Below are 23,515 nucleotides of genomic sequence, written 5' to 3' on the forward strand. Positions count from 1 at the left end.
CCTAGTCACATACATTATGAGGATGTACGAGTTTTTTCACAGAATGGGGTGGAAAATTCACATGTGTGCAGCATTAAGGAGGAAATAGAGCCGGAGAAGTAGTAGAGGTTTAGCGTAGTAGCATCGAGTTCACGAGACACTTTTTGGGAGACGTTATGTACTTTGAAAAATATGTGCGATACGAGAAAGCGAAGCCCAAGGAAGAAGCTACGTTTATCGTCTCCAGTGGAGGAATGTCTCCATGTCACTTCTTGTCTCGCCTTTTACACTCTATTGCATTTCCAAGTGAAACAACACATCAAACAACTTTTTATTTGTTAACATTTTTTAATACCCAAAATTTCGTTTATAAAAAGTTTAATTATTTATAACATTTTACACTTATTTAAAAAGAAGTACATATTATTGTGGAAATTAAATTCATATACTCATTCCACGACATAATAAGGATTTCAAAAAATCATACAATTGTAGTACAGATAGGTTAACATTATATAAACTTTTATTGTACAAATTATATCAAATATTCAAGCACATCACCTTAAAATAAATAAATAATTTTTGTTGCTAAATAGAGGAAGATTAAAACGCAATCTTTACGTTATTTAATATTGTGAAAAACTAATCTGCTAATAAATAATTAATCGGCGCATAAAAAAAAAGCATTAAAGTAATTTTTTCACTGAATCATTCAGATAATTATTACTCTACATTTTTCAGAAAAATTGAGTTATTCATAACAGTTTAAACTATTTGAGAAAAATAAAAATATATTCGCACATAATTTCGGAATCAAAATTCAAATTAATATTTCGAAAAAATTATTTAGCTGATAATTAATTTATTATTTCATAATATTAGAATCTTTTAAATATAATTTTCTCTGAATCATTCAAATAATTTTTACTAAATATCTTCTTTCAAATTTGAACTTTCATTTCACAAAATTTAATTTATTAATATTAATAACATTTCAAACTAATTACAGAAATCAAAAGTTTTAATAACACTTGACATATATTAAGAAAATTATAAAAATGTAATAGATTGTAAAAATAATGGCTCATATTGAATTACATAATCTGAAAGTAAATAATCAATATGTTAATTTAAAACATCTTGAATTGAATCTTTATGTAATTCAATAGCGTGGTCAAAATTAATAAGCTTAAAATTAATTAAACAGTTCACAACATAAAAATCCTCAAGCAAATATTTTCATTAAAAAAATAAAATATTTTTTAATTTTAGGTTTTTTGAAATTTGAAATTTAAATTCCGAATATTTTTATTTCTTTTGAAATAATTCCAGAAAATTGAAGTTTCAACTGACAAAACAAGAAAAGCATCAAACTATTATTTTCATTTGAAATTCAAATAATTTAAAGCTTAAAAAAATTTTTTTTATTAAAACATTCAAAAAATTTTCACTTGATGTATCTTTTTAATTTCAACTTGTATTTGTTTAAATTTAATTAATTATAAGCTTTTGACTAATTCTAGAAAATATAAATTTTAGCAGATTCGATTATTAATTAATTAATGAGTACAGGCCATAAAATCCTTAAGAATTATTTTTAATGGAATGTATGCACATATAATTTTATAAATGTAGTTCACATACTCATTTTCCAACATCACAAACATTGGGAAAAATTATAGTAATTGAAATATTTTGAACAAAAAATTAATTTTATTATAGACATATTAGCCAATATTTGATTACATAACCTTAATTAAAATTATCAATTTATGTGATTTACTTGAAACCACAAAATAATTTTATCCTATATTTTAAAGAAAATCTTAGATAATAATAATCTTTTAAAATAAATCCATAAAACCCTAAAACATCAAAGTAAATAATAAATCTACTTCCTTAGTTAAACCATATTTAACTTCAATCTTTATGTAATTTAATACTGTAAGCAAAATAATTCAGCTAATAGTAAATAAGCAATCAATAACATAAAAAGCATTAAATTAATTATTTTCATTAAATCATTCAAATAATTTTTATTTGGTATATATTCTTTTCTTAATTTGCACTTTCCTTTCTGTTACTTAGATTTAGCAATCAGATAATAACTAATTAATCAGTTTACATTATGAAAAGGCATCAAAAAATTATTTTCATTAAAAAATAAAGTGATTCTTATTTTATATTTCACTTTAAATTTAAAATTGCATTTATGAAAATTTTCATTAATTTTTTCGGTTTATCTTTTAAACTAATTCCAGGAAAATTTGGAATAGATGTACAAATAATTTTGAAAAATGAATTCAGGTACTTACAGGTTTTAGGCGTATTAAAGAAGTTATAATCAAATAAAAAAATCTTTTATATTTTAATTTGAAAAAGAAGAACAATTTTTAATAAACTATCAAAATTTTTCACCAAAGAAATGAATTTTATTTAAAATGGCTCATTTTCAACATATTAGTTAAATTCTGTATTAAATTGTTAAATTTAAACCTAAAAAAATTATTTCTAAACAAAAAAGGCGAATTTATAACCAAGAAGATTAATTTTCTACCCAAAAGAAGAATTTTCGACAAAACGCATGCATTGTTAAACAGTTTAATTTTCAACATTAGAAGGTACTTTTTCAATGAAAAATCGAAAAGTTGAAATTTCTGTGAGAAAAATTTATTTTTAATAAAATAGTTAAATTTTCAGGTAAAAAGATGATTTAAAAAAAATGAATCTATAACGAAATAAATAATTTTTAGCAAAGTAATTGAACCTTTAACCAAAGCAAAGCAATTTCTAACAAGAAAGAATGGTTTTAACAAAATATTTCCTCTTTTAACAAAAAAGATTACTTTTTATTAAACAAGTTTGATTTTCAAAAAAATAAATAAATTTCTAACAAAATAAATAGATGTTTAGACAACTACTGAATTTTTCAATAAAAAGATGAATTCTCAACAAAAAAAATAATAGTTCATATTCCAAAAATAACAACAAAAAATAATTTTTAACAACATAATTCAATTTTTCAATGAAGAAATTTAATTTTTAATACAATAATTTAATTTTGAAACAAATGGTTGAATTTTCAAACTGAAAAGATGAATTCTGAACTAAAAGTACGAATGTTCAACCAAGAAGATTAACTTTTAATAAAAAATATAAATTTTCAATAAGACACATGAATTTTCCAATAATATAAATTTTCAACATAAAATGAGGAATCTTTAACCAAAAAAATTATATTCAACGTTTTTTAAGCAAAAAGACGAATTTTTTGTTAGACAGCCCAACTTTAAACATACAAATATGAATTTCCAACTAAAAAAAAATCAGTTTCAAGCCCGAAATGGAAAAGCTACATTTTCAGTTGAAAAATTAATATTAAACCAAAAAAATCTTAATTTTCAGCAAATAGTTCAATTTCTACCCGGTGTTAAAAAAACTTCGAATTTAAATTTTTATAATTTATTAGTGTTGACAGTTATTTAAAGTGGCTCTTAAAGAAATTCTATAATTTAAACAACTTTCTAAATACGCAGTTCATGAAAGTGGGCGTGGCTAAGAAAAATATAACTGATTGAGGAAATGGGTTTATATTTATCAGGTATGCCTCTTTTGCTATTTTCCTTAAGGAATAGTATAAGCAATTTTTATATTGGTTTAAAAAAAAGTTTCAGGATTGTAAGTAAAATTCGAGGTAACTCAAAAGAGTAGAAAATATGAAAAGCGTGATTTAATGCAATAGGCGTGGCTAAGGGAAGTAGTATTATGGGTAAAGGGGAAGTGTCCACAAATGGTAGTAAAATTGTAAAAATTGTTGCAGACGAAGAAGCTTTATTCGGAAAATAGGCTTGATTAGGGAAATGGGCGTAGTTTTAATGCGATCGCTATTTTCCAGAATGAATGTAATAAAGAATTTTTAGATTAATTTCAGAACATGCTAAAGGACTAGCAAAATATAGTAGGCGTACCGAATTTTATAATAACGGCACTATATACAAATAAGCGTTGTTATGGGGAGTTATCTATAACAATACGTGTGGCCAAAGAGGGTATTTAATGAAAATGGGCGTGGTGTAGACGGGCGGGATGCGTATAGGCGTGGTTCATATGGGCGTGGTCAAAATAAGTTGGCGTGGTTAATGTCTAACATCGTGACAAGTTTAAACCTTAAATTTAAAAAAGTCAAATTAAATTGATGTTGTAACATTGGAACAACTTACCTCTCTTTGCATTTCATCAATAGCAGTTGTTTCCCTAGCCCTGACAGAGTAGGTTTCGAGGAAGGTGCGATTTAAATTTCCCTTTAATTCTGGCCCAACTTGCTCCTCATACAAACGTGCAAGAGCTCCAACTCCAGCTTCCAGTACTAAAACTCCCATCACTACGAATATGTACTGAAACAAACAATTATAAATTCAAATGTTTAATATTTCAAATTCTAAAAGCGTATTTTCAATGATTAATTTTATGGATACAATTTCATGATTTCATTAGCATGAATCGTTTCTATTAATAAGGAGGGACGAGTTAACTTGATTTTGAGGGGAGGGGGTCACGCCAAAAAGTACGGTTGGTAACAGTGAGATTGTGTGCGTGTGTGGGGGGGGGGGGGGGGGGGGGGGGGGCTCCAGTTGAAGTGACATTATTTATATAAATTTTTTAAGAATTCCTCTTTTTTCGGATCTTTTAAGAAATTTACTTTTTTTTTCGCTTTTTTTTGCTTAAGTGTGAACTGAATTAATAGAACCCAATAAGAACATCCAACTCCTTCTGGTTGAAAGTTCATTCTTTTATATCAAGAATTATACTTATATATTTTTCGTTCAGAACTCATGTCTTTTGTATAACAGTATTATTATTTTTTTATTTTTTTATTTTGTGGAAAATGGAACTATTTTATCATAAACTTATATTTTTTCGATCCAAAATTCAACTACTTGAATAAAAGTAGCAGTTATTTTTTCAAGAATAATTTTTTAGAGTTAGAAATTTAATTATTTCATTGAAATTTTGTTTCTTTTGTTGTTAAAACTTAATTTGTCCGACTGAAAATTTAATTAATATATTTCTAGTTGAAAATTTATCTTTTTTAGTTTAAATTTCAACTAATTGTTTAAAAATGTATATTTTTTAGTAGGAAATTCATGTATTCTGTTGAAAATCGTTTTTTTTTTTGTAGAGAGTTTAACTATTTGCTTCAAAAGAAGACTCTTTCTTAATTGAAAATTAATTTTTTTTAATGAAAATTTAAATATTACTTTTATAGTGGAAAATTGATCCTCTTCAGTTAAGAATTCAACTATTTAGTTGAAAATGTATATTTTTTGGTAGGAAATTGACGTATTCTGTTAAAAATTTGTGTTGTTTTGGTGGAAACTCAAACAATTTCGTTGAATTTTTTTTATTTGAAAATTGAGTTTTTTTAATTGAAAACGTAGCTATTATATTTCTAATTGAAAAATTATTTTTACAGTGAAAAATGTAACCATTTTATTTGTGCTAATAATGTGTCTATTATAATTTTTGTGCAAGGTTTATATTTTTAACTGAAAATTGATCTTTTCTATTTAAAATTCACGTATTTTATTGAAAATTTGTCTTTTTTGTGGGAAATTAATTTTCTTGGTTAAAAATTCATCCTTTCTATGAAAAAGGTAACTGTTTAGTTAAAAATTAGGCTCGTTTGGTTGATAATCCAACGACCTTGCTAAATTTCGCTATTTTAATTTAAAATTCAGCAGTTTCGTAAAAAATGAAACTATCTGGCTAAAAATGAACTTTTTGTTACAAATTCTTCTTTTTCGATTGAAAATTCAAATTTTGTTGTAAAAAATATATTTTTTTTAGACATTGATCTTTTCATAAATACTTTCTTTTTTGGTGAAATAATCAACTACTCGGTAGAAAATTAATCTTTTTTGTTGAAAATTCACTTTTTTGGTAAAAAGTGAAACTATTTGTTTGCAGAATTAATTACTTGGTAGAAAACTAGTTTTTTGTGGAAAATTCATGTATTTTGTTTAAAAATTCGTCCTTTTAAGTAGAAAATTAAATTGATTTTTAGACAATTTATCTTTTTGGCTATTGGTTCGACTATCTTGTTAAAATTCCATCATTTTTGTTTGATTTAACTGGTAGAAAAATTGTTTTCTTTTCCTAAAAGTTAATGTCTTTAACCGAAAATATAACTTTTTTATTTTTGGTTGAAGACTTAAGATTTCAATTAAAAATTCAACTGTTTAAAAATATATATTTATTTGAAAAATGAAATACTTGGTAAAAATGAAAATTTTTTGTGGCAAATTCGTTAAGTATTCACCTTTTTTCGTTTAATTTTGCAGGTAGAAAATTTTTTTGTTGAGAAAATAAGTTTTTTGAACAGAAAACGTAACCATTCAATTTTTAGTTAAATACTTTTCTTTTTAATCGAAAATTCAACTATTTGTCTTAAAAATCAAGTATTTATTTAAAAGCTAAACTATACGGTATATAATTAAATTTTTTGTTGAAAATTCATACTCACAAAAGTTTCGTGGAAAATTCATGTATTTTTACTAAAATTCGTCTTTTTGGATGCAACATTAAGTTTCGTCCTTAGAAAATTCATCCCTTTGGTTTTGGATTGAACTATATTCAATTCAAAAATGGTTTTTTGGATTCAACTTAATTATTGGAAAAATAGTTTCTTTTGTTGAAAATTAATGTTTTAAACTGAAAATTTTGGACAGTTTGTTTGTAATAATAACATCACTATTCAATTTTTTTTAGAACTTTATATTTCTAACTAAAAATTGATCTTTTATATTTAAAAACTTATGTATTTTGTTTAAAAATGGTATTTTTTGTGGAAAATTATTATGGAAAATTCATGTATTTCTTAATCAAAATAGCAACTATTTTATTTTTGGTCAAAAGCTTATCTTTTTAGTTGAAAATTAAACAATTTTGGTAGCGAATTTAACTATTGGGTTCAAAAGTAAACTATTGCTTTGAATATTTTATTTTTGGATAGAAAATTAAGTCTTTCTCTGCGAAAATTCATCCTTTTAGTTTTGGATTCGACTCTATTTTGTTCAAAATTCTTGCTTTTTTCAATTTAGCTGATAGAAAAGCAGGTTTCTTTTGTTGAAAATTACTTTTGCAAACTGAAAATGTAACTATTCCATCTATAAATGAAAAATTATCTTATTTAGTTTAAAAAAATCACTATATGTTTGATTATTCATCTTTGTTGGTTTAAAACTCAACAGTTTTGTTGAGCCATCTTTTTGTTAAAAAATTTAACTATTTTGTGGAAAATTCTTCCTTTTAGATAAAAAATTCATCCATTATGGTAAAAAGTTTATCCTTTTTGATTGAAAATTCATCTCGATTTTTTCATTTAAAATTTAAATTTTGTTTCATTAAAATATGAAATAATTAATCTTTACTTGAAAATTGATAAAAAAGATCTCAAAATTTGTAATTTAGTTCATCGCTGATACCATATTGCATTATACATATTTGAATGCATATTTTGACTGACACCACTATTTCAGAATTCACTGCAATAATTACAGCAATGCTCGAGAAATATTTCTGTTTAATTAGCATTTTAGATCAAACCAATTTTGCTTCTACTGAAAATATGTTCAAATGCTAGAATTACATGTTGAATTTGTGATATACTAATATACACATACTGGAAATTGCTGAATTCAAAGCACGTAATACATTTCTGCCAGTGGAAGTAAATAGAGAGAATATACATGAAAACTGTTCCGTCATATTATAATTGAGTACTCTCGAGATCTACGGTGTTTATGCAATCGCGACGCTCTCTATATAAATTGTATTATGAATAAGGGAGCCAAAACAAAATTAATTTTGTCTAAATCTAGAAAAAAAGTTTAACATTCAAACCAGAGTTCAATTTTGGTTTAAAACATTATTTTTCCATCAAGAAGAACTATTTTTGACAAAAAAGGAGAATTATAAACAAAATTAATGAATTTTCAACAAAGCACATGAATTTTTAACTAATGAAGATGCATCTTTAAGCAAACTGTTGAATTTTAAACTTAACAATATTATTTTTCAAACAGCGCTGGAATAGTCTAATTTTTAGTTAAAAAAATTATTTTCAACCAAAAATAAAAAAACTTGAAGCAAAATAGTTTAATTAGCAATCAAAGGCATCAAATTAATAATATATAATTATTTATTGGAAAAAATATCTTTCTCTTTTTGCTACACTGGGAATCGAACCACAAAACTTCTGGTTTCCAGAGGAGCAAAAAGAGAAAGATCTTTCTTTCAAGAATAAATTTAATTAAAATTTTTTTTAAATTATTATTTTCTATCTTTGTGGTGTTGGAAGGTTATCTACTGTTGGTAAAGTATCATTTGCTGATGATATAACAGATTCATTTTAAACAAATAAATCAATGAACTAAAATTATGAATGCCCACAAAAAAAATGTCAAAAAAAGTGTTCAACGAAATAGTTTAATTTTGATTCAAGTGTTTATTTTTTAACGAAGAAGTATAATTAAAAAAAATATCAATTATTAACAAAATACATGGATATTCAAATTATTATAAATTTTATTCTAAAAAAGATTAATTTTTTAACAAAAATGGAATAGTTTTATTTCTAGATAGAAAATTAATTTGCAATTAAAACTAAAAAGAATATTAATCTTCTTTGGAATTTTTATAAAATGTTTACAATATTCTTTAAAAATAATTATTCAAATAAAAATAAAGAAATGTCCACGAATCTATTTTTTTTAAACTCTGAAATTTCTTCAAAATTTTCAATAACGTTTTTTAAAATCTTTAAACTCCTTAAAATCCTGAAAACCCCCTAATTAAAATCAATCTGCATTTTGTTTTAAATGTTTGGAATTCTTTTCGAACTTAAAACTATTTTTAAAGCTTCTACAAATATATTTAAATATTTCTTAACTGATTCGTAATTTTTTTTCAAATTCTTGAGCAATCTTTTAAAATTAATGAAATTTTCCTCAAAATCTTCGATGTTTTTTTCGAAGTTCTTTGAAATCTTTTCAAATGTTTAAAAATCTTTTTCAATTTTCTCTGGAAGTCCAGTTTTCAAACTACAAAATCCTCTTAAATTTCTCCACGAATCTTAAAGATTTGTTTTTAAATTCTTTTAAGACCTATACAAATTTTTAAAAATCTATTTTTTTTTAATTCCTCAAAATTGTATGTACGTTTAAAATTTTTTAAATCTAGAACTTTTAAAGAAAATACAAATAATTTTAAATAGCCTTAATCCTACTGATTTTAATAATTATATTGTAGAAAAAAAACAATGATAAATCTTAATTTAACCTTAAAATCTTGTAAAAACAGAACTTATTATTATTATTTCAATATAAGATATAGTTTAAATGCTTGAAATTAGAAATTAATCATTAAATTTAAAAAATTTAAATTCTAACATCATTAATATTTCCAAACTTGTAATGATCAATATTAACAGGTAAATTTTCGATGTTGTTCTGAAATACTTTTCTTTGAATTGAATAACTGAACGGTAATTGAACGGTTATTTAATTCAATAATTGAACAGCATACAAATTTCGAACATCTTTCATCAATTTAATACAGAAATTTCTAACAATTCACTTATTCTAATTTTCAGCTTGTTACGGAAAGTCACACATCATTAGATTCGTAATAAAACATAAATTTCGATTATAATATGTTTAAATTACTAATTGCAAAATTGATAAAAACTATGTTTGTTTTTTTTTGTTATTAAGTACAAAGGCAGAAATTCATCAGCTGCGTCAGGGGAAGCATCCAGGAAATACGTTCCTTTTTTTAAATCATATACAGAAACTCATATTAATAAAAAAATTGACGCTGAAACTTTGAGTGTTCAAAAAAAAAAAAGAATTTTCAATTATGAATCTATAAACTTTTAAAATTTTAAATTTCTAACTTTCCAATTTACGTATTTTTCGTTATAACTATTCCAAATTGAATCATTCAAAAAAACAAAAACAAAAAAAAACGATCAATGTTACATAGGAACTTTAATCTTGAAAAAAAATTAATTATGACAACTTTGCTTAAATTTTTTACAATTTGGAAAATTTATCATTGTAAACTCTTTATTTTTTCATCTTTAAAATAATCTAAATTAAAATGTTGTATTCATATATCCTGCAAATTGAAGAGTTTTTAATTAAGAATCTTTAAAAAAAATTGTATTTGATCGAAAAACCATTTCTTTCAACCAAAGAGATTTTTTTTGGCATATGTCTTTTAGTATCACCTCATTAGGATAAAAAATTTAATTAACTTATTACAGTGAAACTCTTCTATAGCGCCAGTTTTGGGGCTGACGGTGGGTGTGAACTAACTCGTAATAGACCGCTCCGCTTTTGTTTGTTCACGCCTGAGTGCTCGCCTGAGTGAGAACCGCAGACTCCGCGTCATCCGCGCAGCTCCTGTTACATCTACCAGCAGCGTGTCGTCGATTCTCGGAAGGGCTATAGAAGGGAGGGGTATTGAAGGGTTTCACTGTATTTTATTTTTTGCTTTTAAGTCCAGCTGGAATGAAATCTAACTTTTAGATAAAACTTAAAGATACTGAAAGTCGATTAAAATAAAAATAATAAGAAAACTTATTTAGCTATCTTATTTATATTTCATACATGCTTATCAATTATATTTTATAGTATTTAAATTTAAGCATATGTTTCAGTTTGATAATTGGTCATAGTTTGTTTTGAAGAAAAAATTATGCACTTACGTCCAGGCTTTTTTACAATACCCCGTAAATTTTGTTGTTTATTTTTTAGGAATGGAAAGGGTGGGGAATGAGTGGTGGCGAAGTAGTTCAAGCTAGGAGAAATTATGAGGAGCTGAGGAAAATAAAGGGTAGGGAATTTGGAAAAGTACGGGTAAAGGTGGAGATGAGAAATAAGTAAAGCAGGGGAAATGGAGGCGAATAATGTAAATGAGGACAGTTGAATGAGAAGAAATGAGTAGAAGAAGGGAAAATTAAGGAAAGCCGAAGAAGGAAAGTGAGGTTAAATTATAGGACGACCAGTAGGGGATATAAAGAAATGAAAATTATGTTAATGAGGGAGGGCGAAGTCGGATAAGCTAGAGGAAATAATAGGCGTGGATGTAAGAGAAGGGTAAATGTGAAGAGGGGAAGTAAGTATAGGCGGGAAAATGAATGAGACTAATAGAAATTACGGAAGGGGGAGTAGGACAGATGAAGGGGGAGTTTTGGAACATTACGGGAAGGGGAGTTAGGCAACTTAGGAGAAATCATAGAAACGGAAGTGGGTACAATGAGGGTTGGAGAAGTAGTGGCACTGGGGGAAGTGAGTAAAAATAAGTAGGTGGTAAGGGAAATTAGGAGAAATTAGAGAAAATAGAGTAAGGAAAATCAAGGTAAATGATGGTAGGGGAAGTAAGGAAATGAGAAGTAGGAAAAGTGTGGGGAAATTAGGGGAAATAAGGAAGAGGAAGTAGAAGAAGTGAGTGTAACTGAGTTCAAGTGAGTGTAAGTGAGTGTGACAGAAAATGTGGGAAAGGATTCGTAATGATGGTTATTAGAAGAGCGAAAGTGGGTGCTAGGGAAGAGTAGTCCTCTAATTTTTTTTGTTAAATTTATCGTCAAATCTAAAGAAGAAGACCACCAAGCCAAAGAATTTTTTTACTATATTGTTCAAAGCCAATTATATATAAAAGTTTAAAAATAATTTTTGGTATGATACTAAATTCAAAAATTGTAATAAAGACCTTTTTATATGAAAATTTGTCTGCAGGATGATAGGAAAGTCATTTATTGCAGTTACTGAACCTTAACGTTAACCTATAAAAAAGCTGTTACCTATACTATGGATGGCAGCTGATTACGCTACGAAAAAATTACAAATCTCTGGAATGAAACTTAATTTCTGAAAATTGGATTCTCAACTCTCAGGAGGTATGTTTGAATAAAAGGAAAAAATGAAAGAGTTTGCGGTGGTTAATGTACCATGTAGGAAGGCGAAAGTAAAAAAAAACGCTTGAGGAATTCATGATTGGAAAGCTTCTGTTATTCCGGGTTATTAGGCTCACAGAGGAAATAATGAATACATACACCTGTTTACATTTCTTCCGCACACACATACATACACACACACGTACAGAAATAAATACATTTATACCCCGCCCTGGCTAAAATACGATAATGCCACCTTGGGGAAAAAAACTTAACTGAAGGTCGGGATTTTGCAGGGAATCTTAACGAGCGATTGCTCAAGACTGTCGGAAAAGGAGAGGTGAGCCAAGGCATTTTATAAATTTCCTCGCGGAATTAGGGAGAAATGTGAAAAGCAGTCTTAAATACTTGTTGACGCGTGATAATTTAGTTTCGCAGAGGGAGCTACTTTATATAACGACTTTGCACTTAAGGTGAAGTTTTTTAATTTTCTTATTTTAAGACCTCTCTTTTATTTGAATTCTTTGTTTGGAGAACGTGCTTCCACTAAATTGGAAAAACTGAGAGATGTATTAGTGTGTCTAAAATCTCTTTTAATTCTTTCTGAGATTTTAGGACTGTTGATTCTTATCTAAAAACTGCAATCTAACGATATGACACGAAAATTTTGGAATTATTTCGATGGAAGTAGAACTAAGAAGAAGGGAAAAAAAAGAGGAAGTACTTTCATACAGATATAGTTGAGAGGAAAGAAATTAACCATAAAGAATAGGAGGGGAAGGACAGAACGAGACAATTAATGGAACGATGGTGGATTGAGGAATGAAAAGGGGGAAATATCAAAAAGTAAAAAGGGAAAGGAAAAAAGAAAAGGGGAAATGTGGAATGGGAAAGGAGTAAAAGAGAAACGGAAACTGGAAATTGGAAAAGAGGAAAAAGCCAAAGAGCGGAACAGGGGAAAGCAGAATAGAAAGAGGAAAATGTGAAAAGGGGAAAGGGAAGGAGAAAGGAAAGAGGAAAGGAAAGGTGAATGGTAACAGGGAGTGGGAAGGGAAATGAAAAAGAGCAATGGGCAAAGGGAGAACATGGGAAAATGGAAATGGGTAAAGGGAAAATGGAAAGTAAGAGAGACTGAGAGGTTTCTCGACCCAGGCCTTCACTTGCGCCGCAAAAAAGTCACACTCTAAAATACATTGATTAAATTGTCAGAATCTCAGAGTGAGTGTCAGAGCGAAGAATTAAGAGAAAGAAAACTAGCGAGAAAGAGGAAGGGGTGGAGAGAACATAAGAATGGGAGTGTCGAGGGGGGGGGGGGGGAATTGGAAGAAGCGACGGAGAGATAGAGTGGGATTGAAAGAGACAGTCAGTGGGACAAGAGAAGGAGAGGTAGAGAATAGGAAGCGTTACCGTAATTGTACCTCAGAAGCGTTGCTTTGGAGGCGTTACCCTTATCGTTAGCCAGTTTTACGAGTTCACACCATGCCATACAAAGTTACCTTATTAAAACGATGGAGAGAGAGTATACGGGCCAGAAAGTTTAGAAACGCAAGGTTAAGGCTGGAAATAGAGGTAAGGTAATGGATGAAGTGGAAGAAGAAATAGGATAGAATCTTCAAAATATGGCAAGGGAATGTGGTAAAGATTCTACGGGAGAATGAATTAGGTGAAGAGTAGATGAAGAAATTGTAGGGGCTGGAGGGGCGAATGAGAAAAAATAAAGAATGGATGTGGAAAAATAGAAAAATTAAGATAGAAAAATTTTGTTCCTGAAAAAAGTTAGAAGAAGCTAGGGGAAATAAGAAGAGGGGAAGTAAGAAGAAGTGAGACGAATGAGGATACGGAAAGTGGGAGAAGCGATGTGCAGTTAAGGAAGGAAAATTAGAGGAGAAAGTGAAGGGAACTGAGAGAAGGGGAATTAGGGGAAGTAATGAATAATTAGGGAAGGGGGAATGAGAGTTCGGGGTAACAGGGAAAGCGATTAGAAATGCGGGGAGGGAATTGTTAGAAACAAGGATAAATAAAGGGGGAATTCAGTAAAGCAAAGGGAAATGGGAGTGGAAATACGGGAAGTAAGGGGAAATGAAAGGAGGGAAAGTAGCTAAACGATTTCCAAAAACACTGAAATAAAGCTATTTAAACTTTCATAATCTTTTTTAGTTAAAAACGCAAATGTTCGGTTGAAAATTAATCTATTTTAGTCGAGGATTCCACTCCTTTAATGAAAACTCTACTCTTCTGGGTTAATTCAACTGTTTTGTATTACAAAATAAAATCATTTTTGGTTGGAATATTAACATAATATGGCTTATCTCGTATGAAATTCATGTGTTTTTGTTTAAAAATCAACTATTCGGTTTAAAGTTAAATTACTTTTTAAAAGAAAATTTTTGTTTTGTTTAAAGATACGTCATTTAAGTTATAAATTGATATTTTGTATTAAAAACTGAACCTTTTTGTAAAAGGTTGAATGTTTAAAAAAATTAAAAAATTAATTAAAAAATGAAATTATTATTTTTTTAATTCGACTATTCCTGTGAAAATTAAACTATTTAGCTGACAATTTAACTATATAGTCAACAATTAATTATTTTATTGAAAAATTATATTCTTACGGAGAAAATTCATCTGATCTGTAGATCATTCATATTTTTTTCCAAAATTCAACAAAATCTCTTAAAAATATATTTTGTTGAAAATTCGTCGTTTTTGATAGAGTATGAACCTTTTTGGCAGAAAAAAGATATTTTTGGTTGAAAATTGAACTATTTGTTTAAAAATTAATCTTTCTATCTGAAAATTCAACTCTTCTTTTTTTAGAGGAAAATTTATTTTTTATCATTTAAAAATTTAACTAATCCCTAGAAAATTCGTCTATTTCGGAAGAAAAATGATCTTGTTAGTTGAAAAATCATCTTATTGGTTCAGGAGTTCAAAATTCAACTATTTGGTAGAAAATTAATCTTTTTGATTAAAAAATTGATCTTGTTTTTGGAAATTTCACCTTTTTGGTTTAGAATAGAAATGTAAAAATAAATTTTTGTTGTTAAAAATTCAACTTTTGGGGTTAAATATTCAAATTTTGGAATTTAACAAAAACTTCTTTGTTTCGGAATTTATATTCTCGGTTCAATATTCCACTATTTGGTTGAAAGATAATTTGATAAAAATTTAATTATTTAGAAGAAGATTAAAGTTTTTGGTATAAAATTAATTTTTATTGCTGAAAATTTATATTTTCTTGTTTGAAAATTCATCTGTTTTCTAGATAATTTGCCTTTTTCCCTAAAAATTGGACTTTACAGAACGTTAAAATATTTGATTAAAAATTCGTCTTTTTGTCAGAACATTAATCTTTTCGGTGGAAAAATCCATCTTTTTGGTTAAAAATTTAACTATTTGGTTAAAAATATATCTCCTTTTATAAATATTCAACTACTTGGTTAAAAGTTAAACTAATTTATTGATTGTTTTAGAATTTAGCTTTTTAGTTAAACATTTGTCTTTTTTTCAAAATCTTTTTTTCGTACATAAAAATTAATTGTTTCATCTGAAAATTAAAATTTTCAAATCTTAGTGTAAATGTATAATTTGTAGGTTAAAAATTTATCGTTTTGGTTAAGAATTTAACAATTTCGTTGATTCGTCAAGTTTAAATTGTTGAAAATTTCTGTTTTGGCAAAAAAGTCATCTTTTATCCTTGAATATTTATATTCTTGACTGGGAATTTTATTGTTTATTAAAAATAATCTTTTCGAATTCAAAATTCAACTGTTTTGTAGAAAAAAATATGCTTAACTAAAAAATTCAACTAGTTTGTTGAAACTTCAATTAATTTTTTACATTTTTTATTTAAAATTCACTTCTTTGGTTTACATTTTAACTAATTTTGTTGAAAATTTGTTTATTTTTTTTGTTTGGAATTAAATTTTTATCTTAAAATTTAAATATTGCAATTTGAGTTGAAAATGTATACTTTATAAGTTGAATGTTTAAATATTTGTTATAAAATTAATATAATTTTGTGATTTTTGGGTTATAAAATTAATATTGTTTGTTGAAAAATAATCGGTTTGGTTGAGAATTAAACTATTTTGTTAAAAAAAAATTTCTTTAATTTAACGGTTAGAATATTATTTTCTTTTTAGAAAATTCGTCTTTTATAATGAAAAAGGCATTTTTTATGTTTGAAAATTCATACATTTGTATAACGATTTAACTATGCAGTTAGAAATTAATCTCTTTTGACAGAAAATTCAACTACTGGGTGGAAAGATGAACTAATTTACTATTTTTTTTAAGATTCAGCTTTTTAGTTAAACATTTAAATTTTTGCGAAATCTTGTTTTCTTATTTACAAAATATATTTTTTATTTGAAAATATAACTTTTCAAGTTTTTGTTGTAAATTTATAATTTGTAGGTTATAAATTTATTAGTTTTTATCATTGAATTTCTACTTTTTTTACTGGTAATTTAACTATTTCGTTCAAAATAATCTTTTTGGATTAAAAATTTAACTGTTTTGTACCAAAAAAAGTCTTTTTAACTAAAAAATTTAACTACTACATAGTTGAAAATTTAGCTAGTTTGCAAAAATAAATTTCCTTTTAAAGAAAATTCAACTACTTAGTTCAAAGTTAAACCTTTATTTGAAAAATAATCGTTTCGGTTGAGAATTGAACTATTGTATTGACAAAATTTTTCTTCTTTAATTCAAGTGGTGAAATATTCTTTCTTTTAGAAAATTCATCTTTTATGAAAGAAAAGTTATACTTTTTGGTTAAAAATTCATCTTTTCGGTTGAAGATTCAACTATTTTGTTAGAAAATAAAAATTAAATTAATTGGTTGACAAGTAACTAGTTTCTCGAAAATTCATATTTCTGGGTTGAGAAATCCGTTTTGTTGTCATTCGTCCCTCTAGATAGAAAGTTCATCTTTTTTTATTTAAAAAAGCTATTTGTTGAACATTCAACCGTCTACAAAAAAAATTGGTCTATTTTGTTAAAAAAATTTAACTATTTGTTTAAAAGTTCAACTATTTCGTTAAAAATTCGTTCTTTGGGGAAAAATAAATTTCCAATATAAAAATTCATGCCTTTGGCAGAAAGTCTTCAAGTCTTAAAAATTTGTAGTGTTTCTTAATAAATGAAATATCGCATTCATATTAATTTTAGTCAAAAGATTTTATTCCACTTCGACGTTCCTATTTTGGTTAAAAATCACATTACTTTCTCAGTTTTGATAATTTGGGCTATGTTAGGGGGGGGGGGGGGGGGGAACAATAGTCCGAAATTGGTAACATAGTTTATGGACGGCCCTTAAGTTGGTTTAATTAGAGAAGCAATATTGTTCATGCATCGAAGGTACATCTTATTAATAACTTAGTTCCAATCAATTTGCCATTTGGGTACCTCAGGTGGTCCATTCTCGACTCGAGTATCATCATTAAATTGAGGAAGCCCTGATGGAGACTATTTGGATCCTATATTGATTCTCACGGTGAATCGATTCCAGAACGAGGCATCACAGATTGTCTCTGAATATCTGAGCGCGCTACACACAGGTGGGTATTAACACCCAATCAGTCTTTCATCCAGTCGCCCATTCTAAGAAATTTCTTTCAAGAGCACTCTATAATCTGGATAACATGCAATCAAGCGAAGAACCTTGCAATCTTTGATGTCATTATGCAGCAATGTATCCTACACCCTTTCTTTCAAAACAAAATCACAAAGGCTGACTTCTTATCCCAAATTATTAATTATATATAATTTCATTTCTATAAACCTTCCAAATTATTCTCTTTCAATTGGACAACTCTTCTGAAATTTTTTTGTAGTACCATTAAATTAGAAAAAGAATTAGAGGAAGACTCTTCTTTTCAAACGAAAATTACAAAAGCTGACTTCTCGCCCTAAATAATTAATTGCATATCAAATGATTTCTATAAACCTTTAAAATTATTCTCTTCAAGCTAAAAAAATATTCTGTGATTTTTTATCGTACTAGCATCACGCTGAGAAAAAAAAAGAAACAATCTTCTTTAAAAAAGAAAATTACAAAAGCTGTCTACTTGCCCCAAATCATTAAGAGCATATACAATCCTTTCTACAAATATTAACAATTATTCTCATTGTGATGGCTAAATATTGTAAGATTTTCTTTTTTATCCCAGGATTTTATTTAGAAAAATATTTGTCTTGAATTAGAGAAGAACTCTTGTTTTAAAAATAAAATTGCAAAAGCTGACCTTCAATGCGATTCTTATTTAAATGACCAAATCTTCTAAAACCAAATTTTTTTGTACTACTAACATCACGCTCAGAAAAATATTCGTTTGAAATTGAAGAAACACTCACCAATTTGAAAGAAAATTACAAAAGTTGAATCCTCACCACAAATCATTAATTGTATATCAATTGATTTCTATAAATCAAATCTTCTGAGTTTTTTATTTTACTAACATCACAATTAGAAAAAGATTTGTCTTCAATTAAAAAATTAAACTTCTTTTCAAAAGAAAATTGCTAAAACTAACTTCTCGCCCTGAAGCATTAATTGTTTTTGAAATAATTTCTATAAACCTTCAAAATTATTCTCTTTTAAATAACCAAATATTCTACGATTTTATTTTTGCTCCTAGAATCACACTTAGAAAAAGATTTTTCTTGAATAAAAGAAACAATTTTCTTTTCAGAAGAAAATTCCTAAAGCGTACTTCTCGCCCCAAATCATTAATTGTATATCAATTGATTTTTATAAACCTTTAAAATTATTGTCTTTGAAATTACTCAATATTCAACGATTTTGTTCGGATTAGCATTACACTCAGAAAAATATTTGTCTTCAATTAAAGAAACAATCTCCTTTAAAAAAGAAAATTACAAAAGTTGTCGTCTCGTCCCAAATCATTAATTGTATATTAAATTATGTATATACAATCTTCCAAATTTATTCTCTGTTTGACGGCCAAATCTTCTGAAATTTTTTGTTTTACTAACATGACTTGAATTAGAGAAAGAATTTTCTTTTCAAAAGAAAATTACTAAAGCTGACTTCTCGCCCTGAATCATTCATTGTTTTTGAAATAATTTCTATGAACCTTTAAAATTATTCTCTTTCAAATAACCAAATATTCTACGATTTTATTTTTGGTCCTAGAATCACACTTAGAAAAAGATTTTTCTTGATTGAAAGAAACAATTTTCTTTTCAAAGGAAAATTACTAAAGCAGACTTCTCGCCCCAAATCATTAATTTTACATCAAATAATTTCTATAAACCTTCGAAATTATTTACCTTGAGAAGGCTAAGTCTTTCAAGATTTTTTTTGGCACTAGCATTACACTTAGAAAAATATTTGTTGAAATCCAAAAAACATTTTTTCAAAAGAAAATTATAAAGGTTGACTTCTCGCCTCAAATAATTAATTGTATTTCAAATAATTCCTATGCACCTTCAGTTTCATTCTCACTCAGATGGGTAAATATTCTATTTTTTATAATATTTCAGATATCGAATCAAAAATTCCAGAAAAAAGGTTCATTTTCAACCAAATAGTATAAGTAAAAAAATAATAAAAACCGAAAAATTTAATATAAAAAACAATTAGAAAAAAATTAATTTTGACCTAATAAAATTTATTTTTAACTAAAAGAATGAAAAATAAAAATTTCAACAGAAGATTAATTAATTTTCACAGAAATTAATTAATTTTCAAAGAAGAAGATAACTTTTCAACCAGGAAGATTGATTTTGTACCAGAAAGATGCATTTTCTACAATATCCATCAATTTCACCCAAAAAGTTGAATTCTACAATAAAAATAATGAATTTTCAAATTAAAAAGGGAAAAGTTACATTTTTTGTTAATGAAACTTACTTCTCAAAGAAAAAAAAAATTTTGAACAAAAAGATGCATTTTCAACCGAGAGGGTTAATTTTTGACTCAAAATACATATATACTTAATTTGTCTTCAAAAAAATTAATTTTATATAAATAATATAAAGAAGTAATTTAATTATTAACAAAAAAATGAATTCTTAACAGAAAATGTTATAATCAATATTTCAACTAAAACAAAAATCTAGTTTATAATCAAAATAAGCTAAATTCATACGTTATACAACAATTTTTAACCAAATATTTGAAACCCTAAACTAAAAAATTTAATTTCTTACTAAATTGTTCTATTTTTAACCAAAATAGATTAAGTGTTTATCAAAGGAGAAGAGAGTTTAAAAGAAAATTTTTAACAAAATAGTTTAATTTTTAACCAAGAAGATTTTTCAGTTAAGGAAAAAGGTTTGCTAACAAACATTAATTTTCAACTAAAATATAAGTTTCAATAAACTAGTTGAATATTGTCCGCTAAGATATGACCTTTCAATCAAATAAATCCATTTGAACCTGGAAGATTGATTTTGTACCAGAGGAGTTTTCTACCAAATACATGAATTTTTAACTAAATGGATGAACTTTCCAATAAAGAAAATAAATTTTGAACTTGAAAATGGAATAATTGAATTTTTATAGAAAAAAATGTATTTTTCATAAAAAATTTTTTTTTTAAATAAATACATTTTCAACCAAGGAAATGTATTTATTTTTCATTCAAAAACCATGAAAAACTATGAAAAGTAATTTTTAAGAAAATAGTTAAGTTTTTGATAAAAAAATTCAATGTTGAACTGAAAATAAAATGATTAAATTTTTAGCCAAAAAAGTCATTATTGGGCGAAGGAAAAAAATTTTAAACAAAATCGTTCAAATTTTTAGACAAAGAAATCAATTTTCAACAAAAAAGATGGATTTTCAACTCATAAAATCTATTGTTCTTTCAAAAGACCAAATGTCGGAAAAATACATTAAATTTTAATTGAAATTTCTACTAAAAACTATAAATTTGCAATAAAATGAAATAAGTAGTTAAATTTTCAGACATAAAAAATTTCAATACAAAAACAAATCTTCAACAATAAAGTTACATTATCTTATAAAGAAGTTAATTTTTAACTAAAATGATTAAATTTTTTTCACTTTTTCAAATTCACAAAATTTAAAAAAATTTTACTAAACGATTAACTCAGAGAAAAAGATTTTTATGGATTGTAAACATTTAAATGTAGCTTAAAAAGTCTTAATAAATTTTTGTAATTCTTTTAATTTTTAAATACTTTATTTTCAAAAATCTTTTTTGCGAAATATCTTTTAAATTGGCATGAAATGTTACGAAATGCTAAAAAATATATCCAAATTAAAAATTGCCTTATTTTGAAAATTCTTTCAAAATAAACAAAAATTACATTAGAATTTTCTACATTCTTTTTCGAAATTTTAGAAAATCATTTCAAGTGTTTTTGGATATTTTTCTATATTTTAAACAAAAGGTATTCTTTAAAATAAAAAATCATTTGCAATTTTCTCAGATAACTCAATGATTTTCTTTCTCCTGAAACGTTTCAAAATTCTTAAAAAGCTTCTTTTTTTTTAAACTTCAGAAATATACTTTTTGAAATTTTCTCAAAATTTAAATGATTTTCAATATTTTATCCTCTTAAATTTTGTAATATCTTTTAAAATATATCGAGGTTTTCCTACAAAATTTTTAATCCTGGAAAATAAAAAAATTATTTCCTAAATAAAAAAATAAGTTTGAATGTTTCTGTTTTAAGTTTATAAACATTTAGAATTAAATTGCATCATGCAATAAAATTGCCTAATTGGAAATTTTTATTATCTGAATTAATGGGGCGAAAAATTCGTAATTTTTTTTTTTCATTATATGTATCTTCTAGAATTATTATTGTTTCTAAAAGGGGCTCAATTTTATAAATTAACTCTATTTTCTCATTATAAAATCACCAAATTACTGCGTTTAATTCTGTTAATTGAACATTAACTTTGTTATATCAACATGCAATTTTCAGAAAGGTAAATATTCCATGAATAAACTAATTTATAAATAGCTAGCAGCGCAATTAATTATTTATTCTACGACACGTAAAATGCTATAACGAAGCATTTTAGAGTGCTGATCAATAAGTATGCTTTTTAAAAATAATGTGATTCAGCAGAGCGAAAAGTGCTTACTTTACGGCCATAAAAGCGAACTAGAGAATTTTGTCGCTTTTTCATTTATTGACGTTTTTTCGCAGTTAAACTGGTCAGAACCAATCCGGTCTTATTTGCATAGTATAATGAACAGTTAACGAGTCACATACGTGTTTATTCAGTTACACTCGTTTCAATTTTTGAACAAAAACCTTCAAATGCTTTTACTTATATTTCCGAGAACACAAATAATGTAAATTTGTAAAGTTATATAAAATAACTAACACAATTTTTGCTTTTAACAACTGTACTCTTAAAAAAATTAGGATTATGAATGATTTTAATGTTTTATAGATTTTTAGCGAGGGGTAAATTAGAACTAAAAATTTGGTATGCTGGGGTGTCGGTGGTGTAATTGGTCAGAAAATTATTTCACCAGTATTCGTTAAAATCTAACATTAAAAATTAATTAATGACCCTCGTTGACAAAGTACTATCAATATTCTAAATTTAATGTTTAAATATTGACCCATTATGAACATATTTCATTATTCCAGAATGTTTTCAATTTTTGACGCTTAGAGGTGCGATAAGAAAATTTAAAATCAAAAGAAAAAAATAATCAAACAAAATTGAATTTACTTATCACAAAAATGATCAAAAATGTGTTTATCTTATCATAAAGCGCAAATAAAGATATACATCATAAACTTTATAATTAAGGCACTGAACAAAATTATCTTTAACCTCACCATTATCGTTTTGTAAAAAATAAATAGTCTACGAATCTTAACATTTTGTTTTTTAAAATTATTTTCGACTTGTCGCTTATCTTATTGGCGAAAAAATTAAATTTAGTGAGAATGTTCCTTCCGGAATTAGAAAGCTTTTTAAAACGATTGAAAGATTTATTTCAACATTTAACTTAAAAAAAAACATTTCTTAATATTTACAATAATACAACAATTCATCATTAAATTTTTCTTATTTTTTAAAATATAAGAATAACTTTTCCCTGCAGAATGACTATTCTCTAGGTGATTGGTAAAATTTATTTTTTAAACAAAAATTTTTTGTGTGCATAAACTTGGTTTATTTGACAAAAAATCAGTCCTCTCCGACTTAACTATTTTTCTTGGAATTCGAATGTCAGAAAAAATATTTTGGAATTCTTTAAAGCTCCTAATTTCAGAATCTATAAAAAATAGCATTTGGATATTTAAACAAAAAGTAAAATTCATTAAAGCGTACGCTTGTCGGAAAGCCGGCTATCCTTAATTAACAAATTAATATTTAGTAAAATATTAGTCGCAAATGTCGGAATGGGTGACGTTTTCTAAATTTTTATAATGCTTTTGACAAAGAGACAATTTATTTTAAATATCAACCCCATAAGAATACTTTATAGGGTAAAAAAAACATAGGTAAAAAATTGAGTTTTGCGAGTTTCTGGCCTTCATTATGATTTTTTGGGATTTTAAAAATACCAATTATTTCGAATACACGAAACACTACTTTTTACA

The 23,515-nt window shown here is 26.2% G+C and overlaps 1 protein-coding gene across 6 annotated transcripts in view; it reads right to left on the minus strand.

The window, feature by feature from the left end:
* LOC117168895 (CD151 antigen-like) overlaps nucleotides 1–23,515 on the minus strand; it is a 1,043,984-nt gene that overhangs the window by 23,240 nt on the left and 997,229 nt on the right. For all 6 annotated transcript variants that reach the window (XM_033354820.1, XM_033354819.1, XM_033354818.1 and 3 more), the window contains one exon: nucleotides 4,200–4,373. In XM_033354820.1, coding sequence (XP_033210711.1) covers nucleotides 4,200–4,373 — 174 coding nt within the window. The remainder of the gene's footprint in view (nucleotides 1–4,199; nucleotides 4,374–23,515) is intronic.

This window comes from Belonocnema kinseyi, chromosome 3 (assembly GCF_010883055.1).
Source record: "Belonocnema kinseyi isolate 2016_QV_RU_SX_M_011 chromosome 3, B_treatae_v1, whole genome shotgun sequence".
In the NCBI taxonomy this organism is placed as follows: Eukaryota; Metazoa; Arthropoda; class Insecta; order Hymenoptera; family Cynipidae; genus Belonocnema; species Belonocnema kinseyi.